Genomic DNA, 25103 nt, shown 5'->3' on the forward strand with positions numbered 1-25103 from the left:
CATTCCAATAGGTACCACTACCCGTTCAATAAATTGAAATTCTTTCTGAAGCCGCATAGGTGAAGTCAGAATAATTAAACCATCCTTATAACTCAGATGTTCAAAAAATCTTAATATTTGTTTACCACGATAAGGCATTTGAGACAATTCTCTGGACGTAGGTTTGACATTATTTACAATAAATTTCCTCACCTCAACTAAAACAGGATCCTTCTCCAGGCTACGACTAAATTCTCTCGCCTTCAATCTGGATGATATTTGACTGGCCGTCTCTGCTCCAATTCCTGCAATAAGACATAATTTAGGATCTTCCAATTGATATACAGTATCCAATATTAACTCTCCTTGTTCGTCTGTCGATAATTTAGATATCCTATCTTTACTATCCTTTAATGCAGTACGTGACAATATATCAACATTAGTATGCATCTTGCCCTGCCTATGTACAACCTCATAACTGAAGGTGGATAAAAAATTTATCCACCTTATGGTGAGACCAACAAAATATCCGTTCTGCCTCCAAGTAGATAGATGTTTCAGTGCAGCTGAATCAGTTCTCACGATAAACTTCTTGTGTCTCAAATAACATTCAAATCTTTCAACAGCATTTACTAATGCACATAATTCTCCTTTATGTGCTGCATAATTGGCTTCATGAGTTGAACAAACACGTGACCAACACGATATCATCTTTTCTTGTCCATTTTGTTTTTGACTTAACACCGCTGACATAGCTGTAGATGACCAATCTGTATCCAACACAAATGGTTCAGCCTCCATTCTCCAATCCGGGAACGATTTACTTATTTCTTCACAGAACAATTCTCTAGTCTTTGTAAAAGCTTCCATACTTTTTTCATCCCATTCTATTTTACTACTGTTTCTAAATTTGTTCAATGGTGCTGTAATATCAGAAAAATTCTTGAAATATGAACCATAATAATTTATGAAACCAGTAAATCTTTGAATATCTTTACCTGTTTCAGGTACTGGCCAATTCTTAATCTTTTCAATATATGCTTGGTCCATAAATATGCCTTCTTTATTTATAATATGGCCCAGAAATTTCACTTCCTCTGCAAACAATGTACATTTTCCAAGATTAATCTTGAGGCCTGCTTCACAGAATGTTCGTAGTAGAATATTCAAATGTTCCAGATGTTCCTCCACATTCATACTATATACAAGAACATCGTCCAGGTAAACTAGGCAAAATGCCCTCAATTCAGGACTCAAATCCATTACTCTATCCATCAATTTTACAAATGCACTTGGAGCATTGGTCAATCCAAACGGAAGCCTCTTGAAGCAATATTGCCGTCCATTAGAACAAAATGCTGTATATTTCCTGACAGATTCCTTCAAATGCATTGAATTATATGCTGAAGTTAGGTCAATAGACGTAAAAATCTTCTTTCCTCCAAGTTTGTCAAACAGCTCACCAATGTTAGGCAAAGGGTAACAGATCTTCTCAGTTATCTCATTTAATGAGCGGTAGTCCAGGACAAAACGGACTTTCACCTCGTTAGTATTTCCAACTTTCTTCTTAACAGCAAAAATTCCAGAATTAAACGGTGAATTACATTCTTCTATCACATCTGTTTCCAACCATAAATCAATCTGTTCTTTTAGTTTTTCTGCATGATGAGGATTGAGTCTAATCATCCTATTCTTGAAAGGTTGAGCTCCAGGAATCAACTGAATATCATACTCCTCCAAAGTACAAGATCCAATATCCGTAGGATCAATCGATAATGCCTTGAAATTCTTTAAAAACAACCCAACTATCCTTCCTTTCAAAGAAACATTATCCTTTAAAAACGGAACATTATCCAACTTCAATTTATCTTTAATAAAACGAATCTTCTTTAATGTTGTTGACACATCTTCTTTAACTCTGTTCTCTTGCAGCATTGCTATCTTCTCCGCCACAAACAAATTTCCAACCAAAGTACCAGCAGGAACAGATTTCTTAACAGCTTCAAAATTCGTGATTTTAGTCATAATTTTACCGTTCTTTCCCACCTCAGTAATTCCTTCGTTTATCAACAAGTTGTTTCGGCTACAGTAACCTTGTCTTGGAGCTATATAACATAACTGTCCTTCAGGCATATTTCCTTTAGTTGAAACTTCTACCACCACTGTACTCAATGCAGGAATTTCTATTCGATTTTTCAATGAACAAATCCATTTTTGGTCTTGTAACTCAGCTACATTAATCTCAGGTTTCGTAGTTCTTGCTTTCTCCATTTTCTCCAAAATTGTATGAACCAAATTCTTCACTACAATTTTCCGTTTAGCTACTAAATTCACACTGATTCCATGCATCTCAATCCTGTTGCCGTCTTTGGCAAATATCGTCTTCACGTTATTTTTGTTCAACCAATAACTGCCTAGGTTCATAGGTACAGTCATGCCAGAAATAACAAAACAATCTTCTTGAAAACTGTGACCTCCAATCTGAAATTCAACATTCCGAACAACACCATCAATCTTGATGTTGGAACCCTGCACGCCTGTGGCCTTCGAATCCGTTTCTTCAATCACACAATCAAGCTTTCTAGCCAACACTTGAGATATCAGGCAGCCTCTTGCATTGCCGCTATCAATTAAAGTCAGGATTTCCATGCCACCGATCTTTGTTGGAACATAGACTTCAGCCGCTCCAGCCGCCATCTCAGAATCTTCATGAAACTTAGAAAACAACTATCTAACTCACACCAACAGTTATGAGGTTGTAACTATCCAAATAATGGTCTATCAAATAACTATCTATCTGTCTACAACAAATAACAAAAAAACTGAATAAAACAATTCACTCACCGACAATATTTCATTCACCAACAGAAATGTCCAAAAATATCTCCTAATCCACAATCAACAACAGAAATTCTCCGGCCAACAGAAACTCAACAAACTTGTTAATCCACAATCAGTAAACTTCTCTCCGACCAATCTAAAATATTACAAAATTTTAGATGCCAATTGATAGAAAATCACTGTACATAAGAATTAATATTGATATTAATATATAAAACAAATTTACAAGACTGTTTGTCGAACAGCAATATATATAATGGTAATCAAATGGTAACAACATGAAATCATAACAACTCACCATCAAATAAACAATGATGTCAGTATCTCCCAACCACCAAAAAAACACTCTTCTCAGCCAATCTAAAATAAATACAATGATTTTAGATGCCATAAATAAATGTTTCACTGATCCAATAACTTGTAACACAATAAAAGAAGTTGTATTAAGAAATATGACATGATCAAACATTATCAATCACCAAGCAAATACCATAAGTTTAATTTTTTGAAATTCAATAAAATATTACCTAACAAAACTATTATTGTCAGATCAAACTGAGATGTATAAAAGGTTTAAAAGTCGAAATTCAACTAACTATATATCTCAATACCTGAGAGCACTTTCTTGCGCAGCTTTGCTTCTCTGCGCAGCCCAACTTTCTGCGCATGGCGCGCTCCACGCCCGATAATCATTTCAGCTACCTCTATACACCGCCCCATATTGCGCATACCAGCTCTGAGAGACAGTGCAAATTTCCTTGCAAATATGATCACTCCCCCTCTCTCTCAAACAAAAGAGACAGCTCCCCCATATATGCGCATACCAACTCTGAGAGGTAGTGCAATATTCGTTGCAAATATGTTCACTCCCCCTTTCTCTTCCAACAAAAGAGACAGCTCCACCATATTTGTGTATACCAGCTCCGAGAGACAGCCCCTCCCTTCTTTCATAGAAAGAGACTTCTCCACGATTATATCTAATGCATTATAACAATTTTGCTTCATGAAATTCTAAACTTCATTAAAAATTTTGCTGAATCAACATCACTAAATCGCAATATAATTGTTTTAAAATCGAATACTTTAAATCACAATAACTGACTCATCTTTAAAAACAATTTTCCACATTTCATCAAAATTTAATACTTTTCAAATATCTAATTTCATATTTTTATCAAATTTAATTCAATTTAAAATTCAATTTAATATTTTTCAATAGCAATTTTACAAAATTGTATTCCTAATTCGTTTTTCATTTTCACTTTTTTATTATTCTTATCTCTGTTAGTCTTCACAACAGTCTGAAACAAAAATGAATTTTCCTAATTTCAACAAAACATAATCAAAAACTAAATTAATTATTTTGATTTCCATTATAACATAATCTCATAATTTCATATAGGCCTATAAACAATATGTTATTTTTTCATAATTCAAAATAAACCATCAAAATATCACACAATTAGAGTTGCGTCGTTCACTCTTTATCATTAATTTTGTTTTGTTGTTGTTTATTTACAATGCGCATAAATCAAAACAATGCCGCGTAACAAGTAGAAAGTAGAATAAGGTTTTATGATTATAATAATTCAAAACATTAAAACCATAAAATGTCATCTATAATAGCATTATTCCATGCCTCGACTTCCGCTACAAGATCGTCTTCATAATCGCTTGCCCCTAAACCATCGACATGTGCCACTTCCTTCGTGTCTTCCCCTTCTTTCACCTCTCCTTCAATTTCACCAACCAATTTCTTTTTATCCATACTATTTTCATTCTTTTTAAAACTCTTTTGCCCCGTCTTATAAGGAACAAAAGGCTTGTTTCCCCACCGCAAAAAGTATTTTCCTTTAGGATTAGGCAACTTTTTATCTCTAATATCAAAACAATCCCTCATCATGTGACCCTTTTTGTTGCAATAATAACAAATAAATCCACCTTGAATTGCGCCAATTAAAGGAATAAGTTCAGCTGGTCCACCAAATTCATCGGCTAAATCAATTTCACATTGATTTATTTCAAATGACAAATTATCTTCATCACTAACCTGATCAATAGTTACAGGATTTGACTTGGAACCAACGCCACCAACCATCGTCTTAGCCAAAGCCATCTGGTTTGTTGTACATCCTCTAGCCATTGACCCTGAAATTTGATTAAATTGTAGCCCTTTAACAATCAATTGTGCTTTAACTATTAACTCTGTCCGAAACTTCGTTATCATTCGCACTTGTCCGTCACGTTCCAAATCCAATGAAAATTGACGCATCTGATTAGCCAAAAGTGGAGATAAAACCACATTACACACTTGAGAATAGAAGTCCATAAACATATCATCTGTTGGTTTTGGATACGCACGTTTCCAGAAAGATAGTATCTTATCAAAAAATGCATCAATCTTATCATTCTCATGTTGCTTAACACTCAAATACGCATCTTTACACACATTTTTCATATCGGGTGGTAAAAATGTCTCCCGCATCTTACACAAATACCCCTTTAATGTTAATTGTCTATTCTCCATATCAGCAGGTTTTAGTGTATAACCACAAGCGGTTCTTACACCCACACATTTATCAAACAAAATTTCCTTACAAACTTGATGATTAGTCATATGATAACGTCTAGTAGTCATCCAAAATCTCTCCAAATAATCGTCAAAGAAAATCACATCATCGTCAACTGCAAATTCAGGCGCATTTTTTCTGAACTGATCATCAAGTTTAGCACACGTTTCATTGTACCTATGCACATTCTCCTCCCCCTGCGAAACATACAGAGATCTATCTGGTACATAAACAAGAGATTTACACCAACTAACCTGCGAATCACTCAGTCCAGCTTCAAAAAAATTGAGCGTATTAAAATCCTCCGCATCAACCTCAGAAAGGGCTGGCCACCACATGAGAACTCCATTATAGATATTATCCACAGCATCAACTCTAGACAATTCCCAAAGTTTTATGATCTTATCTTCATTTCCCTGCATACCACCAAAAATAGGCCGAGAACCGCCAGCAAACAACTTAGGCTTTTCTTCTGATCCTCCAAATCCTCCAGATCCACCAGCCGTCCTCTGCCACGGCATAGAGTTATTTAAACCATTCTGCTGGTTATTCGACCCATTCTGCTGGGTATACTGCTGATTATTCGACCCATTCTGCTGGGTATACTGCTGATTATTCGACCCAATATGCTGGGTATTCGAACCATTCTGCTGGTCAGTCAAACTATTCTGCTGGGCAATCTTATCAAGAATACGCTGCTGACCAGTCATAAACTCATTCACAACGGTCACATTCTCAGTCTTGATATCATTATCAACACTAGGCTCCACCACCTTATTAAGACGATCTTCCAAATCGTCCATCCGAGTAGCCAGTCCAGTAACCGCAGCAACATTAGTATCAACATTATCCGTCAACTCTTGAATTTTCGTCTCTAGCGGCGCTATACGCCCACCTAGCTCCGCTACCACATTATCAATACGTCCACCCAGCTCCGTCGTCACATTATCAATTCTAGTCCCAAGAGCATGGATCTCATTCTTGACCGTACTCCAAAAACTTAACATGTACACATCCTTCTCCTCCTGAGACTTCTTTCTCCATTCAGCAATGTCCATCCTGGTCACTGCAAATATCCTGAACAAAAACCAAAAGCAAAGAAATAATACAATTAAAAGAAAATCTGAGCTATAGATTCGTACTACACTACTGCGCCAAAATGACGTATAGTAATAGCAAGAACAAACAGCTAAATATTCTTATAAAGTGTATTAATTCAATACAAGGTTAACATACAATAATAACATTAATATTAAAACAACTGTTCACTTTATGTTCGTATCCTGTTGCAGAGCAATGACTTGCTCCGAAACCGTGGATACCAGAACTAAAAGCTAAACTATATAATACATGTATTGCTCTTAAAATCAGGAAGAAAGGGACTATACATCACATTATATTAAAGTATTAAATTTCTATCCATAAAACAGAAAATTTAAATTTTAAATGTATTAAATAAAAGAAAACTTAGTATATAAATATAACAAACTAACTATGTCAATTATGAGCTAGATACTTATGGGATAGGGAATCTTCACCAAAAAATCAGCTGTCTACCTTAAAAAACTGACGAGATTCTCTAAAATATTTCAGACAGACGAACAATTCGAAATATATAGTAGCTACTGCTAAAAATGTATCTTTTAAACTATTGAATGATGATTAATAAATTTCTTTTGCTTAAACAAATAAGATTATCTGGTGACATCTGAATCAAAACAAAAAGTATGATTGATACTGTACAAAAAATATTTGCATTCATTATAATAATCGATGCTTTTCTTTAATTATATGTCTTAACGTCCATATGTTTGTATTAAGCTGTGTTGTAAATGATGATTAACACGTATTGATAAAAAACTTTTTTATGTGTCAAATTTGTCAATAGAACTTCTTTCGTTAATCTGCTGCCGCAGCCATAAAAATTGCGAATGATTGCGGCTTATCATAAAAATGAAAATAGCAGCCGTTAAGATATTTCGCTTCAAACAAAAATCACTGACTGAAAAAAGGTGGTACCCAAACTTTTAAGAATGCGTTCTCTTAAAGGACGCCTGCAAGAAATAACACACTTTAACTGCTAAAAGACTGCCACAAGAAGACCCAATACCCCAAATTATAAGCCTTCAGCTTCAATAACAAAAAAGTTCTAGGCATTTCAAAATAGCATTTTATGTACAATGGAATTTTTGAAAGATTTCCAATGCTCATAAAAGAAAATACAATATTAAATTACGTTGCCTAGACATAAAATTATAACCTTATCTTTGTCAGAAACTTAGATTGCCTGTAACTGATTACATTTTTACAATAAAAACACCACATTTCATAGTCAAAATCTATGAAAAAAATTCGATTTAAATTGCATTTTTAAACGAAAATCATAGCGGAAACAAAGGGGTAAACTAATACAAGCTTAGCTGTGATTGGTTGTTAAGCTGATTTAGCCTTCTGATTTGCTACAGTAAATTCGGTACAACGCAAGTAAAATATTAATTTTTTTAAATGATTTTGACTATAAAAATGGGTATTTCTATTGTAAAAATATAATTAGGTACTGGAAACCTAAATTTATGACAAAAATAAGCTTATAATTTTGTTTCTAGGCCACGTAGTTTTATTTTAAAGTTTTCAACATGAGCATTGCAATTCTTTCAAAATTTCCATTGTACATAAAATGTCATTTTAAAATGCCTAGATCTTTTTTGTTATAGAAGCTGAAGGCTTCAAATTTTGGGGTATTTGGTCTACTTGTGGCAGTCTTTCAGGGTTCCACGACAAACGTAAGAGTCCCAAACGTCAGAGTGGAAAAACATCAGAGTGGACAAACGCAAGAGTCCCAAACGTCAGAGTGGGACAAACGTCAGAGTGGGACAAACGTCAGAGTGGACAAACGCAGGATTTTTGGGACAAACGTCAGAGTGGACATTTTATAAGTAAAACGTATGAGACTCGATTTTATAATCATTAAAGCGCTGCGGCTAGGTAGGCCAGGGTGCTGAGTGCTGCAGCCAGAGTCATTTTCTTTATGATTAGGTTAGGTTAGGTTATAGGCTAGGGGGCCGAGCGCCCGCGGCTAGGCAGGCTAGGGGGCCGAGCGCTGCGGCTAGGTAGGCCAGGGTGCTGAGTGCTGCAGCCAGAGTCATTTTCTTTATGATTAGGTTAGGTTAGGTTATAGGCTAGGGGGCCGAGCGCCCGCGGCTAGGCAGACTAGGGGGCCTAACTGTCTATTTTTTGTCATATAATTAAAATAGCATAGACTCTGATGTTTTACTTAAGCAATGTCCACTCTGACGTTTGTCCCACTCTGACGTTTGGGACTCTTGCGTTTGGGACTCTTGCGTTTGGGACTCTTGCGTTTGTCCACTCTGACGTTTGGGACTCTTACGTTTGGGGTAGGACCTCTTTCAGCAGTTAAAGCGTGGTATTTCTTGCAGGCTTCCTTTAATGAAACGCTTTGGGTTTCCTATATGAATCTTTATTGGTCTATGAAAAGCATAAAGAAAGAAAAAAAACTATGGGGGGGCCGGGGGGGGGGGGGAGCGGGGGGGGGCAACATACTGACTATAAAAATAAGACTTACCGCAAAATTTTGAGTATATTGTCCATTTTCATCTTTCTTGAGTATATCTGGCAAAGGCAAATGTTCCGTTTCTCCTGCTGGGTCAATAAAACCTAGAATAATCAATCATATTTAGTAATATACACAGATATTACGTTGATATTGTGAGATATTCTCACATACTCTGCTAAAAAGTTTTTTTTTCCAGCTGGCTAATATTCCATTTCATTTATAACTATACCCCGTCCCGTCCCCTGACCATAAGTCAAAACTTTATAGAAGGAAGCAAGGCACTAATATCCCAGCTATTGCAGAAATCAACCCTTTGATTTTACAATCTTTGTCTGGAAGTCCTAACTGTGCAATGCTTAGTAATGAGTTGCGACTGTTTTTGGCCAAGGCATTCTCCCTACTGTTATTATAATTATCTCCCATCTGACATGGGCAGCAGTTGCTACAAATTTATACGTCTTCATGAGTTATAACACAGTTTGGGCCGATATTCGAACCAATCACCTTACCAACGTTATGTGTTACGCTGCGCACGGTTGGTTTTTTATTAAATGAATAAGTTAGGGTACAATGTTTGGCACTTTCGATATAAGTAAATGATAATAAAAAAACCATAGAATGCGATAATAACTTCAGAAAAATCGAAGAAAATAGTTTTCATACTTAATTAACGTTTTTAAGTTTTTCTTCAAAAAGTTTAGATAAGATGCCTTTAAAAGTCGTCTATGATTTTGTCAGAGATAAAAATGTAACTTTAAAATAAGAATTACAACATATTTTTTCAATTAGTACAAAGTAAAATTTTGAACATTTTATTGATCAGTATATTTTTTAAAATGTGAAGTAGAAACCTGAATATTTTATCATGAAAATTGTGGTATGATTTGATTGTCTGCTAGATTACAAGAAAAAAGATACTGACAGTACTTGTTGGTTCTTTAAAAAAAATTAGGTAGATTACTTTCAGAACCCCTCTTTTTGCAACGTTATTTCAATAGAACAGAGCCGTAGTCTTAGTGTACTCAATATCTAGACAGCCAACCATTGTTTTAAAATTGTTCAATTTTTTTAACTTCTGATAAAAACAGAATTAATGGTATTTTTGTAAATATTATACCTCCAAGAAATGGCTATACTTCCCAATCATATGTTGTGTGATATTTAAGAGGAATTATTTTGATATAATGTCATTAAAATATTCGTTGAAAAAAGTGCTATTCTAGCTTATACTTTACATTTTAATGTGTATGATAATTCAAATAAAAGATAATGAAGATTTATATTATATTTAATTGTTATAATTATAAAGAAAAACCTGGAAACAGTAAAAAACTGACTTTATTTTATTGACGTAGGGAAAATTTTGTCAAATATTTGAATAAAAAAACAATATAAAACAAAATAAATTATTTTTAATATAGTCACAAAAAGGCTTAATGAGTTTAAGAAATATTTCATTCACTAATCATGTCATTTAAACTCTATTACACAGAATACAGTGTAAAAAGATGTTCTCGTTTTAATTTTAAGTAATTTCAAATGCATTTTAATACCTTTTAATGATTTATTTTTTGAAACATCTTTTTATAAAATGTTATTGATTTTTGAAGTTATATGTTAAAATGTTTTTAAATTTTGTTAAAATTTTGTTTTAAATGTAGAAAATTGGTAATTCTAAACATTCAAAAAATGATTTTATTAAATTTTCATCACTTAAATTGCATGTTTGATGAAATTTTTAACTGATAATTCAAGAAAAATTGTTTAAGTTTTATTTTATTTTACTTTGAAATGTTAAAAAAATATATTATTGTCAAAAATGTGGAAGTTATACTTTCCTCAAAAAAAGACCTAAAACATGCAAATTAACACGTGTAATGAGATTTTTTTTCTTTCAGGTTTAATTTTAAGTAATTATTGATATTTTTTGTAAAAAGGATTTTATATAAAAAGTTTTAAAACTCGAGTTATGTAGTGGTTCTAAAAAAGGTTGCGAATTTATGCAATTTTCTTGCAAAAAAAATTTTCTAGGATTTTAAAAATAGCAAAGGGTGTTATTAGACGTACTTACAGATACAATTGCTAAGTCATTTTGGCCAAAAACTAAAATAAAGTTTTTACATCTGAGGGTCCAACCGTGTGCGGTGTTAGTATACAGCTAGTTTAAAATCTAAAATAGAACAACCACGCCCAATAACAGCGAAGAACCTAACTCTTAAATAAGAAAAGGTGAAAACATCTTTACCTTAATCCCGCTTTTTAATGCCAGGCTAATTTAGGGTTGATTTTTCACAGAGATTTTTAACACCAGATATTAAAATAGATTAAAAAAGATAAATAGATTCACCAATTCAGTAAGAGATATGTAACCTAAAAAAATTTAAATAATGATTACCTAAATTACTGTCGTTCTGAAGATTTGGTGTTGATTTGGTTAGGCTCGAAGATTTTAAGATTTCAGTTGGAGGTTCTTTCCTGTATGAAAAGAAAAACATAAAGATAATCAATAATAACTATCTTTTCGTTTGTCTGCTAGGATCTCGTAAACGGCTGGATCAATCGCTGAACAGTTTGCTAATATTTAAACTAAAATTTTAGACTTTAACGATTGAGAGAAAGACATCGTATTTAAATCAAGCTTTAGTTGCAGGCAAATTTACTTTTGTCAGTCTGTTTGTCCGTCTACATTATAATTATCTATATTTATATTGGCTATCTGTTTGTATGTCTTTCTGTTTGTATGACTGTCTGTTTGTTTGTCTGTCTGTTTGTATGCCAGTCTGAATGTTTGTATGTTTGTATGTCTGTCTGAATGTTTGTATGTTTGTATGTCTATCTGCATATTTGTATATCTATTTCTATGTTTGTATTTCTATCTGTATATTTGTATATCTATCTCTATGTTTGTATTTCTATCTGTATATTTGTATATCTATCTCTATGTTTGTATGTCTATCTGTATATTTGTATATCTATCTCTATGTTTGTTTTTCTATCTGTATATTTGTATATCTATCTCTATGTTTGTATTTCTATCTGTATATTTGTATATCTATCTCTATGTTTGTATGTCTATCTGTATATTTGTATATCTATCTCTATGTTTGTATTTCTATCTGTATATTTGTATATCTATCTCTATGTTTGTATTTCTATCTGTATATTTGTATATCTATCTCTATGTTTGTATTTCTATCTGTATATTTGTATATCTATCTCTATGTTTGTATTTCTATCTGTATATTTGTATATCTATCTCTATGTTTGTATTTCTATCTGTATATTTGTATATCTATCTCTATGTTTGTATTTCTATCTGTATATTTGTATATCTATCTCTATGTTTGTATTTCTATCTGTATATTTGTATATCTATCTCTATGTTTGTATTTCTATCTGTATATTTATATATCTATCTCTATGTTTGTATTTCTATCTGTATATTTGTATATCTATCTCTATGTTTGTATTTCTATCTGTATATTTGTATATCTATCTCTATGTTTGTATTTCTATCTGTATATTTGTATATCTATCTCTATGTTTGTATTTCTATCTGTATATTTGTATATCTATCTCTATGTTTGTATTTCTATCTGTATATTTGTATATCTATCTCTATGTTTGTATTTCTATCTGTATATTTGTATATCTATCTCTATGTTTGTATTTCTATCTGTATATTTATAGTTTATTCTCACTTCTATTAATCTATGTGTCTATTTATCCAACTACCTATCTACCTATTTATCCATCCGTCTCCAACATACCTAGGTGATTCTCCAAGTAGTTGTCTGAGTACAACTTCTTTCTCTGTGATATCTTCATCTACAAGGACTACGGGAATAGCTGTCTCTTCTGTATCGTCAATGTGTACATTTTTAACAAGAACTATACAACTTTGGACATGATTGCTCTTGTAACATGAATATTGAAGGGGTATAGGGAAGATACAATTTTTACCAGTTATCAAAGGCAAAATTTAAAATTAATAATCATTTACTTGTATATCAATTTAAACATAACCCTTTACCTAACTTGATTTATGATGAAGTGACAACAAACATATGTCTTTAAGACCTATGTTTGTTGTCCTATTAAAAAGAAATTAAAAGAAAATGACGCAACTTTTAGTATCTTTAATACAAAATTAATTTGTTTGGGGTAAACCTGTGATATGAAGCTTTTTTTTTGTCTCAAGCTAAAGATCTCGCAAATAGCTTGTCCGAATGGGTTGTACTTTTCAAGAAAGCTATATAAATGTTTAAGGGTGGGATTAGGCTAAATTGTTGACCTCCCCTCTCCCTCCGTAGAGGCTAGGGGCGAAGCAACTAGAAAAATGAATATAGAGATAGGGTAATGTATGTTAAATTAATGTACATTCCTTGAACAAGGTGACCGGGTGTTGGTAGGGAGTGACAAGGTGGTGGGGCGGGTGTTGGAGCACTTGAGGGTCCCGGGGTGGGAGCTACAGAGGTGCTTGGGGGTGTGGGGGGTGCTATGGAGGTCCCGGGGGTGTCCTCGTCTGTTGGCAGCTCACATAAGCTCTCCATTGAAGCTCTGAAAATATGAATAGATAGTAAAGTAGAAAGATAGACAGATAATTTATATATATATATATATATATATATATATATATAGATAGTTGAATTAATAGACAGTGGAATAGATAGATAGTTTCAAAAGAGGATAATTAAAAAAAAAACTTTTGGCCGAAACATCCCCAATGACATCTTTTTAGAATAGTCTATTATTCTAATATGACGTCAGGCACTATAAGGAGCTTGTAGTTGAACAGAAATATTGTTGTATAGATAATTTTTTTCTTTTTCTTTTCACTTTTGTTTCTTCATTTAAATGTTCTTATCTTGTTAATGCTGTTCTACTGGCGTACTTTATTGTCCTTGTTAACTTTCCAAGGGGAAATAAGAATATAAAATATGGGACATGAATTGGTAAAATAAATTCTACTTTTCATTTTAGATAATCAGGAAAGAAACTAACTTTCACTTAGAAATTCATTCAAGGTATAAGGGATATGCAATTTCGGACTAGCCTGAATAATCCGGGCATGAAACTGGATAAAAACAAATTAGTGATTCTATGTTATAAGGTTTGAGGAATAAGATCTCAATAACTGGTCAACCGATTGGGTTCTCTTTGATAGGTAAGCTTCACCAGAGGTTATCTGAAGGTTCTAGACTATTTCTGAATTAAAACTTTGGCCGGTTTTAAGCTACTTTTCTATTCTTTATATGTCATATAGAATGCATAAATAAGAAAACATTTTTTCGACATTCATGCAATTGATGATATTGGAACTTCATAAAAGGTCATTATTGATATATCAACGACATGACATTATAGGAGCTAATCAAATGGTATTTACGTTGACACTATGACCAACATTAAGTATTAACATAAGTCATATATTAATATAGTTAAAACAGAAAAGGTTCCATTTTCCCTGTTTTTTTTTATCTGAGTTAGTCCTTAGTTAAGCAAAAAAGGTTTTGGATAAATAATAAATCAAGACATCAAGATAAATAGACAGACAGATAGACAGATAGATGGATAGATTAGTTTATCTTTGTATGTTTGTCTTTTCTTTTCTCTTTTTAGTATCGCAACTACATTATAATTAGGGTATGTCTGTCAGTATATCACTAAGTTAAGGACAGTTTGAGTATGTAATGTGATAGGGCGAACATAGACTATGGAACAAACCCCAGCAGCAATCGAGTAGCTGCCCTCCTAAAATAATGCCTAAACCTAGAATATGCGTGGATATTATAACAGGAGAAAATTTTCGTTACTAACATGGAGCTCATTTATTGGTCAGTTCCTTCATCCAGTAGGAAGAGAGGGAGTGGGGTAAAGAAGGTGGATCATTTTAACCTGCTACGAGTTTCACTTTATTAGACATACACTAGTTATAGAGTAGCTGCGCTCCTATACCAATGTCTCACCTTTCCATTTAGTATGATATCCGGTAGAGAACTATAATTAAAGTGTTTTGTAGGAGAGAAGGACGTACAGACAATGACATAGCCAATATATAGACTAGCTACACTCCTATACCAATGTCTCACCTTTCCATTTCCTCTCTATTTGGAATGATATCGGGTAGAGAACCACAGTTGGAGTGTTTACGCTCATAGATAGCCTCCGCTCGCCGCTTAATATCACTAAAACGGTTAAAAATGACTAATATAATTAAGAATTCATAACAAGGAAAATCTTCACAGATTACTTCAGAAGTTTATCTCATGTTAAAACCTGTAGATTACATTCCCCTTTGCGTTATGGACAGATAAATTGAGTGATGTAAAAATATCCATTAATGATATTGTCATCCAAGGACGTCCAAGGGGGGGGGGGGTAAAGTGGTGATTACCCCCCCCCCCCCAAATTTTTTACCCTAGCAAATATTATTACTGCCAAATATTTCATAATTAGTTAGGTACTTTTTACATTATTAAATTACCCCCCCAAAAAATTCTACCCCGGGGGTAAATTTTGGGGGGAGTAAAAAAAAATTACCCCTGCCAACAAAATTTGGGGGGGTAATTACCCCCCAAGCAAATTTTACCCCCGGGGTGAAAATTTGGGGGGGGGGGTATAAAAAATTTGCGGCGCGCTTTGCATGCCATTTTACCCCCCACAAAACCAAATTACCCCCTCCTTAAAAAAATTTTACCCCCCCCCCCAAATAAAAAAGTTTGGACGCTTGTGGTCATTCTTGTTTAATTTATTTAGCTGTAATCGAAAACGTTTTAGGACATCTAACAAGACCTATGTATTAAAAATTAAAAATATGAGCTTCGCTATTTTCGATAATTCCATTTTTGTTTTATTTAATAAATGAAATCTATAATAACTTACTCAGCAGTAATCAACGGGGTTTTAGGACGTTTAACAAGCCCAACATATTCCAAACTATCTTCTGTTGTCGTTTCCATACTCTCAATACTTCTTTTCCTAAGGTCGAACCTTAAATAATCAAATTCCAATTTTTTTTTCATTTTTAACTTTTTAAATCAATAATTGATAAAAACAGCAATAGTTTCCAATGAAAATATTTTAAAGTTCAATCATTAAATAAAAACATTATGTTGACAAAATGGCTCAAATTTTTTAAGGTTGCATCCCTGTCTCCGTCATTCCTGTCCTCCGAAGTGTTGATGGCCGGGGCCGGAGTTGAACTCTTACTCTTCTCTCCAGATTTCAGCATCTCTTTCTCCTACAATGATGATTTTCGGTCAATTCATCAATCAATCACAAAATTTATTTCCAAACAAGAAAAATTATATACCTAAAGAGCGCAGCAATACAAAGGTAATGATATTTTTCATGAATAAGGAACGGTAAAGGGCTAAGATTAATGATTAACATTTAAACAAAAACATCTAATTAAATCTAAATTATTTATATAAAAGTTTTATGATCGTTTATAATGAATTTTCTATGAAAATCAATATACATATTGCTTCCTTTTTACTTATAAATTAAAACAAACATGAAAGCAATGCTTTTAAAGGCAATAGGTCACAATAAATAGAAAGGGAAGGGAGAAAAAACACCACATACAGACAAACCGTGGTAACAGAGTAGCTTCGTTACTAAAAATTGCCCAACAAAACAATTGGATAGATCATAGGAATTTCAGAGTTATGTAAGAAATTTTTAAAAAGAAAGAGTTATAGGAAAAACATTGGTATTTAAAGAAGAATTTTTGAACCAAAACAATGGTTTTCTTATGATATATGTACATATTTTTAGTAGCAAAACCACTCTACAAGTGTTGGGTTGTTTGTTAAGGAAATCCAAACATTTTTTTATATTTTTTCTTGTGTGTAGGGGTGAGGGTTAATTGCCTCACCTTTACCTTAAAATTAATGTGCATTATTTATTGAATAAAATGGAAATGAAATATTCATACTAAAATTTTTTTTAAAGTAGCCGCGCATAGAACAGTATTTTTACCTGGCTTGCAGCTTTTGTAACATTTTCTCTAACTGCAATGACTCCTTCAGGTGTGAAGAAACTGTATACAATATATATATTAAGAATAAATTACTTGTTTTCCCTGTTTTACTATGAGCCAAGTTTATATATAATTTACTCTGAAGACTGAGTGAGCCTTGTTTTTTTCTTTTAAAGCCTAGTTTTTCATAATTTACTATAAGCCTAGTTTTCATGGTTCACTATAAACCTTAACACCCGATTTTGACGTTTTAAACCCAATCCTTAATCAAATGAACAAATATAAATAATGCACAAATGGAAGTAAATAAACTAACAATACATAGAGTAGTTGTGTTATATATGAAGAAAGAAGGTTTTTATTACAATTTACATGTTTTAAAATATTAAGAGTAACAGAAATTTATTTTAGAGTAGCTGTGATATTTATGAATAAATATAATACTAAGATTACATTGTATTTAAGTGTTAAGTGGCACTAAGTTCAACATCTTATTGGGGGGATAATCTCGCCTTCAAGTGGAATAAATGGTTCACCAAAGCATAAAAACTAATACTGCAATAAATTTTTACCTTTTAAATATAATTTATATCACAGAAAAAATGTCATTATTGAAACAAAATGATTTATTTCTACATTATATTGTAAAGTCATAAAATGCTAATCTTTCTAAGTTAGGATGCAAAATAAAATACTCTCACCGAAGGAAGTATTTTAAAAATTTTCAAATTGTAATTAAACATCTTGTAGCTTTAAGTTAAGTTAACAATCTCTTTCTACCTGCATTTAACTCTTTATTTTTATTGTTGATTATAGCTCCTTAATGGGGGTGAAGAAAATAATCCCCCTCTCTCCCCAACGTTTTATGATTATCCATGTTTTGATATTAACAATCTACTATGAATTGAATTCCCTCATCCATTATTTTTCTGTCTTATTAAGGTTCTATGAGACAAAGCCCAAATTATGTTAAAATTGTGTCAAAAATGTTCCATGTGACGTAATAAAATGACTGAGATCAGAGGAGAAGTGGTAAAGAACACCCCTAAAAAAGTGATGGATAATCCCTCATTTTTATTACGTAACATGGATTATTTTTGATAGTAATAATAATAATTTTTGACACAATTTTAGCACAATTGGGTTTTGTCTTCTATGATGTTATTTTTTCAAAATAAGACTTTAGTAAAAATGTCATTTTTAGATTACCCTTAAATGGCCGTGCAATGTTGTCCAAAATATCGACAAAAATTACGACATATTGTGGACATGCCGTATGATCATTAATAAACCTACAATAACTTACATATTCTAAAAGCGATAATTTTACTATAATTTATAATGGCATCACAAAAGTTAAATATATTCCCTATACCTTTCCCTAACAAAGTCAGGCATTTTTTCTTGACATGTACAAATTTAAAGCAATTTTTATTGCAATTCCCTACTTAAGGTTGCAAATTGGGCCTTAGTCTTATTTTTGCATAACAAACCAAGTATATTTATATTAATACCATCTCATAACTGTTATGTATAATAACAAGGATGAAAACATTTGTAAAATTAAAGCCTAACAAATCAGATATATTAACAAATGAATATTGACAAATACAGAAAAACTGTGCCTTTCAAAAGTTTAAAGTTAGTTTGATGTAAATGTAAAATGATTACACTATAAAAATAATTAGAACTCTTTGATGTTCTACCTAAAATCTACGTAAATATCAGATAAAAATCCTCAAGTATGAAATGTCAGATGGTATCCTATAGAATATCCTAAACCAGCTCAAGGAGCTTGGGATTCCCCTTTCATAGTTAAAAATGGATATGTAAGAATTAGAAAACCCCCCACTCCTAGTATAATTCTAAGAAATTTTATAGGTTTGGATTATATCCGACATGCTATGCTGCTTATAACAATTTTGTCCTTGTTTTTTATGTTTGTGTTTTGACATGTCTACTAAATGATAATCACTTATTATAGAATACTAAAATCAAATAATAGAATGTTCCCAATTTAAAGATGATTAATAAGTAGAGTTTTTTTTGTTATTATCAAAAATAGCAGTTCAGCTACTTTAACTGTGCCACATGCTCTTTTTAACACAGGCTAGACAATGAAAAACTTTCTACCTAAACGTTGATCTATAATAAGTAGTTATCTATGGTATAAATGTTTTTTTTAATAATCCAGTTTTGTTGAAATATAATATCTTAACAATCTTAGATTTTTTTATATTATACAGGGATTTATTAATCGAAGTTAAATTTCCCTTCAAAATTACAACAAAAAGACTTCTCATTTCTCTGTATGACTTTGCAGACAGTTGTCCGCGTATTCAAATAAAAAAAAACAATATTCCCTAAATAGTTATAAGCGTGTTTAGAAATATATGAAACTAAGAAATATATTTGATATAAAATTTTTTTAAAATCTTAGCTACTATACAAATATTTGATACTTGTTTATTGATAAGTACAAGTTACTTTTATGAAACTAATTGTACTTTTGTTCAAACAAAAATGACAACATCCAATATTAGAAACAAATCAAATTAGATAATTATTACCAGCGATCTTCAGGGTTAAGACACTAGACAATTAAATGATAACCTACCCCTCTTGTGATTAAAAATATTGGTTGTAAAGTTTAGACACTGAAAGTCCGGATCCAAGAAATTAAAGTTAATACAATGAGAGTTCTAAAATTTTTTGAGCCAACGAAAAACATAACTTGGTTGTTAAACTTTGAGTAATTAGCAACCGATTTTATTTCCCCTAAACGCTAAAATGGATCATATCTCCAAACCTTAAGCAATAAGCATGTGGTGAAAGTTAAGGGTATTCACAGGATTGACATACAGAAACCCCTGACATAAAGTATAGAGTAGGCGCGCTATTAAAAATGTAATGAAAACAAGAAGTTGTGCATAGTTGATATGTAGACAATGGTATTATTAATCATCAAGTCTACTAAAAATTCAGGGTTACACGGAATAGTTAATAGCGTCTGAAGAGAAAATTTCACTAAATAAGGATAATTTTTTTTTTACTAATAGCATGCCTTAATAAAAAACAATTACGAAAACACTACATTTTTAATTATACTCTTATTAGGGAAAAAAACCTAGTATAACTGCATGGCATATCGACAAACCATTCTTCTTACGTCCTTAGAAGTGTCGACTGTGTGTCATTAGATAAAAATAGTACTTCTTGCTGACAAACTATATACATAACGTTATTCTAAATAACATTTCAATAAAAGTAATATGATGATAAACTTAGACTTTAAAGCAAAAGAAAACAAAATTCTTTTATTATATTATTAATCTTATTTAATCTTAAATTTATTATCCTCGTATCCGTGGGCAAATGTAAATATCATGACACAAAAATAAAGATAACAACAACTATTACTAAACTGTCTTAAATCAAATCAAACAAGGATAATAACATCCGTGAAAGTTATCTAGGAGATCCTTCAAAGATAATAACTCACAATCAATATTTTAGGGTTTGCCATTTCAAAAATCATTTTAAAAGATAGAATAATTCTATTAACAAAATAATTATTTGCGAAGTTTTTGAGTTGCTGCGACTTTTTTGATTATACGTTAATGTTGTTGTAATTTTTAGACAATGCTAAAAATTAATACAACGTTTACAACAATCCTGAATGAGTCACTTCCAGGGAAGCTTTTATTTAATTAAGATCCATCGCTACGTTTGTAATGGAAGGATCTTATCGTTAAGGTAGTCTAAAATTGTCCTATCGTTTTTGACTTGGCATGATGATTCCTGTAGCAGTTAGGTACTACTTAGAAAGTATAGCAAATCTATAATCATTACCAGAAAGATTTTAGGTCCAAAAATTTTTTCTGATAATTTTCCATATGATGTAATTATTTGATTCATCTGATATCTGATTTTAGAAAAATTATTAAAAGGTACAATGTTATAAGCGAAGTATTTCTTATATGAAGTTTCCTTATAAATTTTCCTTAAATAGTATTCTGCATTAATGCAATTTTCCAAGAAATATTTCAAAAAACAAACAAATATGATATTCTTTAGACTATAGTCTAATTTAGAGGATGTTGTCATCCTTGTTTAAACTAAAATTTTATGGTTAAACTTGTCGGATTTTTGCTGGAACAATTTTTTATACCCTTTTATTGTTGAAAATTGAATTATAAAAATACCAGTTTGTAAGATAATGAAAATAATAATGTATTATTTACAAATCATCATTTTCTGCTTAAAAAAATTTGATGTCTGAGATTAATACTTATCTGGCGGGCGTTTTTGGGATATATGGGTGGGGGGGGTTCATATTAAAAGTAAGTATGTATGAGTGTACTTTAAAATCTCGAAAACCTTTAGAATAATTCGTTACAATTTTCAGAAAATAGCCTTAAACCTAACGATAATCAATACATAGCTTTCCTAAAATATAAGCACGTATACAATATATTATTGATAAAATGAAAATTTCTAAATGGTTCTTTAATATCAATTTAGATACTTAGATAAATCATTTTAGAAATTATCTTGAAAATTAATTATCTAATGCCCAAATACAGTTTTTTTCCTTCTCCCCCTTCTCATATAAGTCAGTTTATAGTTAACTGAAATTAACTGAAAAGACTTAAGGCTTGATCAATGAAAGAAAAAAAAATTTTCCAAAAAAATAAAAGTTAAAATATTGCCTTATAAAGAAAAAATCTTTATAATTAGCTCGTGGCTTCACCTCATTTTTTCTAGACCTGCTTAATAGCTTAAAACCTGCCCAGTATCAATAATCACCTTTTTTTTTGTTGAAAATTTTGGTCCTATGAGTAAACTAGTTTCTGAGATCTAACTGGACAAACATACATACATCCTCTAGCTTCCTTATGTAAGATTCCTGTATTTTCTTATTGGATAGCTGGGTAGATAGATTTATCTTCCCTTGATCTATCTAGGTATTCTTGAGTTACATTTTATTACAGTAGTCTGGGTGGTATGCAGGGAGGGATGGGACATCAGATCATAAATTATGATAAACAAAATTAACCCTTCTATAATTAAATCATTGGTGTAAAAGTCTGGACAGCTACAGCTTGCACAACCCAATCAACAAATGTATCCATAGTTTTTAAGGCCAACAAATTAGTAATATATCTATAAAACTTTGGGGACCAGTATTTTCAAGTCCAATGTCCCCTTCCTTCCTGGTGGTAGGGTTGTCCGCTCATTTGTTTACAATTTAGCAAGGCACAAACAGTCGACGTTGATTCGTTTTGAATTTTAATTTTTTACATTTTAGAGAATATAAGCTGAAAGCATTTTACTAACGGTCCTAAAATTCAAACAAAAATCATTTTATTTAATATAAAAAAATTTAATAAAAATTTTCAAATCAAAATTAAGCTTTCCGTGCGAACCAACCGACCCTACTTGTAAAAAAGCTTAGCCTTTGGAATGTCTGAGAATTTTGTTTCAATTTACTAAGTAAGTGGCCTTTATCATGATCTCTCTCTCTCTCTCTCTCTCTCTCTCTCTCTCTCTCTCTCTCTCTCTTTATACAAGAAACTTTTCTACAATTCTCTTTAATTTCCATTTAATTGCAAGACCTTTAGCTATATGTTTTCGCAGTTTTAGGTAATGAGTAGATTCGTTGAATTTCAAAATGAAAAAAAACTTTTGCAGCTTTCTCAGCACAGACTACTTAATATCTAGAGGATGCGTTAAATGTTACGCATTTTAACATTGTTATCCTTGTATAAGTGAAGAATTACATAATTATTTTGTCACATAAAACACGGGGTACAATAAACGCTTAAAACAAGGACAAATATATCAATAAGTAGCACATAAAACCCCCGAAAAAATAGAATTACACAGAAATATGTGGAAGATTGTACATAAATCACAGGTTACGATATTTTAGATCATGAGATAACGATGGTTAAGAAGTTATATATTATCAACTTAACTTCCATGCATAGGCGTGCGGTTAGGTTGTGCTAGGGGTTGCCATCAACCCCCTAAAAATGTAATTGAGGAGGCCTGCCTTCCCTTTTTTTATTCCAACACAATATCACTGCTAGGGGCTAGGACCAGCCAGCTAATGGGTGAAATCCCGGGCGGGAGGAATTCCAATATTATACAATAAGATATGGGAATCAACAAAAATCTTTTAAATAGACATAAAAACATTTGATAATATATAGATAAACAATAAATAGTATAAAAGAGTTATGACAACATTTATAACTTCATAAAAAAAAGTAGATAAAAATAAGATAAAAGTAGAAAAAATGAGAAAGATGGTTTATTCAAAGGAAAATGTTAGTTGCAGGAATATAAGTAATAATGCTTTAGGTCAAATTAAAAATTTTATGGGTATTTAAGAGTCCAAAATATACCCTTCTGTTATCCCTATTAAACGCATTTTTGTCTGAAATCCGCCAATAAATAAGTTTTTTTTCCACTGACACAAAATCTTTGAAATTCTTGCATTTGTGTATGTATATAGAAAAAGAGTGATTTATCATGCAGTGGCTATGTCTAAATTTGGCATCTATTGTAGGTTTTTCAAAAGAATTTTGAAAAAAAGTAGCTTCCATCAATAAAATGGCAATTACATAGCACCAACGTAATGGACAATGATTTAAAAGGGTTGCGTTTGGGTTGAAGGGTGAACTTTAATGGTGCATTACTAAAAACAAATTTACTTCTACACTATGTCAATCATTAAGCATTTCTATCTCAATATCTAACTTACGTTGCTATTTGTATCATATTAGAGTAAAAACAACAGAGGGAGAAAGGGTTAAATAACTGTATTTCCCTATCGCAATGACCTTGTGCCGACTCTCAGTTGGGTCTTTGAAAATCAACAAATGGTAACGGGAATATCAACACACCAAGTAGCAGAAAATAATTTGCTAGCAGACGAAAAAGTTCAATAAAAAAAGGGGGGAGGAGGTAGTTATCTGTGTATACATCAAAAACTATAGATCTGTTTGTATAATAAAGCCCTGGACTATAGACTTATAGTTCTGTACTTTTTAACGCGTTAAAGACTGACCAACTTCAATACATGCACTTTGAAATTTGTCTTCGGTACACTATTAAAAATTATAAATTCGTAAATATATTTTAAATACCTCCCAACAAAGATAAAAAAGTCAGTGATTAGGATTTCCTTAAAAAAAAGTTGTATCTGATATTGTATTAAACTTCATTGTTTTCATTTTAATATTGTTAATTTGTTATCCGTGCTACTTATGGACATAATTGTTGATGTTGTTTTTTACAGTGTAGGTCTATAGACTGTAATAGAATATAATACAAGTTACTAACATCGTTTACCAGTTTCATAGACACATCCAATGCAATGGTAGGGAAATGGATTAGGAAAAAAAGAACAATTTTGTCAATTGGCAAATTGACAGCATTAGTATTAATTTTTAGATTAGATATGATTGTAAACTGTAATTCAGTAATATTGTAGAAAAAATCTTAGAGAAAAAATACATTTAGATTGGAATGTCTAAATTCTACATAAAATCGGAGTAACATAGTGACTTACGTCATATCCAAGTTATAGAGTAGCTGCGCTACTAACTAAGGATGTAGGCACAAGCATATATGTTATTTTTTGAGTTATTTTTGTATTTATGTTTTATTTGTTTCGAAAAGTAAATAAATATCAGAGTTTAAATCTCTGTTACTGGGCAAAATGAATGTTTTTGGAAAATACCCGTTTTTTGGTCTTTTTTTGTTGTTTGCCAGTGCAGTCATTAGTTAGTATTACAGACTTATTTATAAACAAGGATAATCATGTCCATATGTAGTGCAGCTAAAACAAAAATATTTTCATTTTAAAAAAGAACCCTATGTTGTCACCCAGTAATGATTTTTATCCAAATTAGAGAAATAAGATAGGGTTACGGTATCAAAAGTAACTTTTGTTGGATGGGTAAAATTTAGTTCAGCGAATTATAAGCAAATGATAAAAATCTGTCATTTGGATAGACCGATATTGAGGCTCAATGTATAGAGTAGATTTTCTACTAAACAGTTCATTATTTAGTATTATATAGACTTACTAAAAACTTATCTTCAATATAATTTGTTCTTTTTAAAGAATGAAGTTAGT

General features: G+C 31.7%; 2 protein-coding genes across 2 annotated transcripts in view; both read right to left on the minus strand.

Annotated features, from left to right (window-relative positions):
- LOC145320122 (uncharacterized) overlaps positions 1–25103 on the minus strand; it is an 82129-nt gene that overhangs the window by 51607 nt on the left and 5419 nt on the right. Inside the window, exons 2-9 of the mRNA XM_080162561.1 lie at positions 16951–17011; positions 16074–16207; positions 15850–15957; positions 15057–15152; positions 13349–13524; positions 12735–12822; positions 11360–11439; positions 8974–9065 (exon numbers count right to left, since the gene is read on the minus strand). Of these exons, the coding sequence (XP_080018687.1) occupies positions 8974–9065; positions 11360–11439; positions 12735–12822; positions 13349–13524; positions 15057–15152; positions 15850–15957; positions 16074–16207; positions 16951–17011 (835 nt within the window). The remainder of the gene's footprint in view (positions 1–8973; positions 9066–11359; positions 11440–12734; positions 12823–13348; positions 13525–15056; positions 15153–15849; positions 15958–16073; positions 16208–16950; positions 17012–25103) is intronic.
- LOC145320329 (uncharacterized) lies at positions 4672–6778 on the minus strand. Its single transcript, XM_080162735.1, has 2 exons — positions 5645–6778; positions 4672–4968 (listed from the first exon to the last, which is right to left on the minus strand). The coding sequence occupies exons 1-2, from the start codon at positions 6446–6448 to the stop codon at positions 4882–4884; spliced, it is 891 nt and encodes a 296-aa protein (XP_080018861.1). The 5' UTR covers positions 6449–6778; the 3' UTR covers positions 4672–4881.

Source organism: Acartia tonsa, chromosome 5, assembly GCF_053477335.1.
Source record: "Acartia tonsa isolate MP-2025a chromosome 5, ASM5347733v1, whole genome shotgun sequence".
In the NCBI taxonomy this organism is placed as follows: domain Eukaryota; kingdom Metazoa; phylum Arthropoda; class Copepoda; order Calanoida; family Acartiidae; genus Acartia; species Acartia tonsa.

Excerpts from the sequence above, each read along its gene's own strand:
- LOC145320329 (XM_080162735.1), bottom strand. The coding sequence starts at position 6,448 with ATGGACATTGCTGAATGGAGAAAGAAGTCTCAGGAGGAGAAGGATGTG. Across the intron at positions 4,969-5,644 it reads CTGGACTGAGTGATTCGCAG|GGTCAATGGCTAGAGGATGT; the intron begins GTTAGTTGGTGT and ends ATCAAATTTCAG.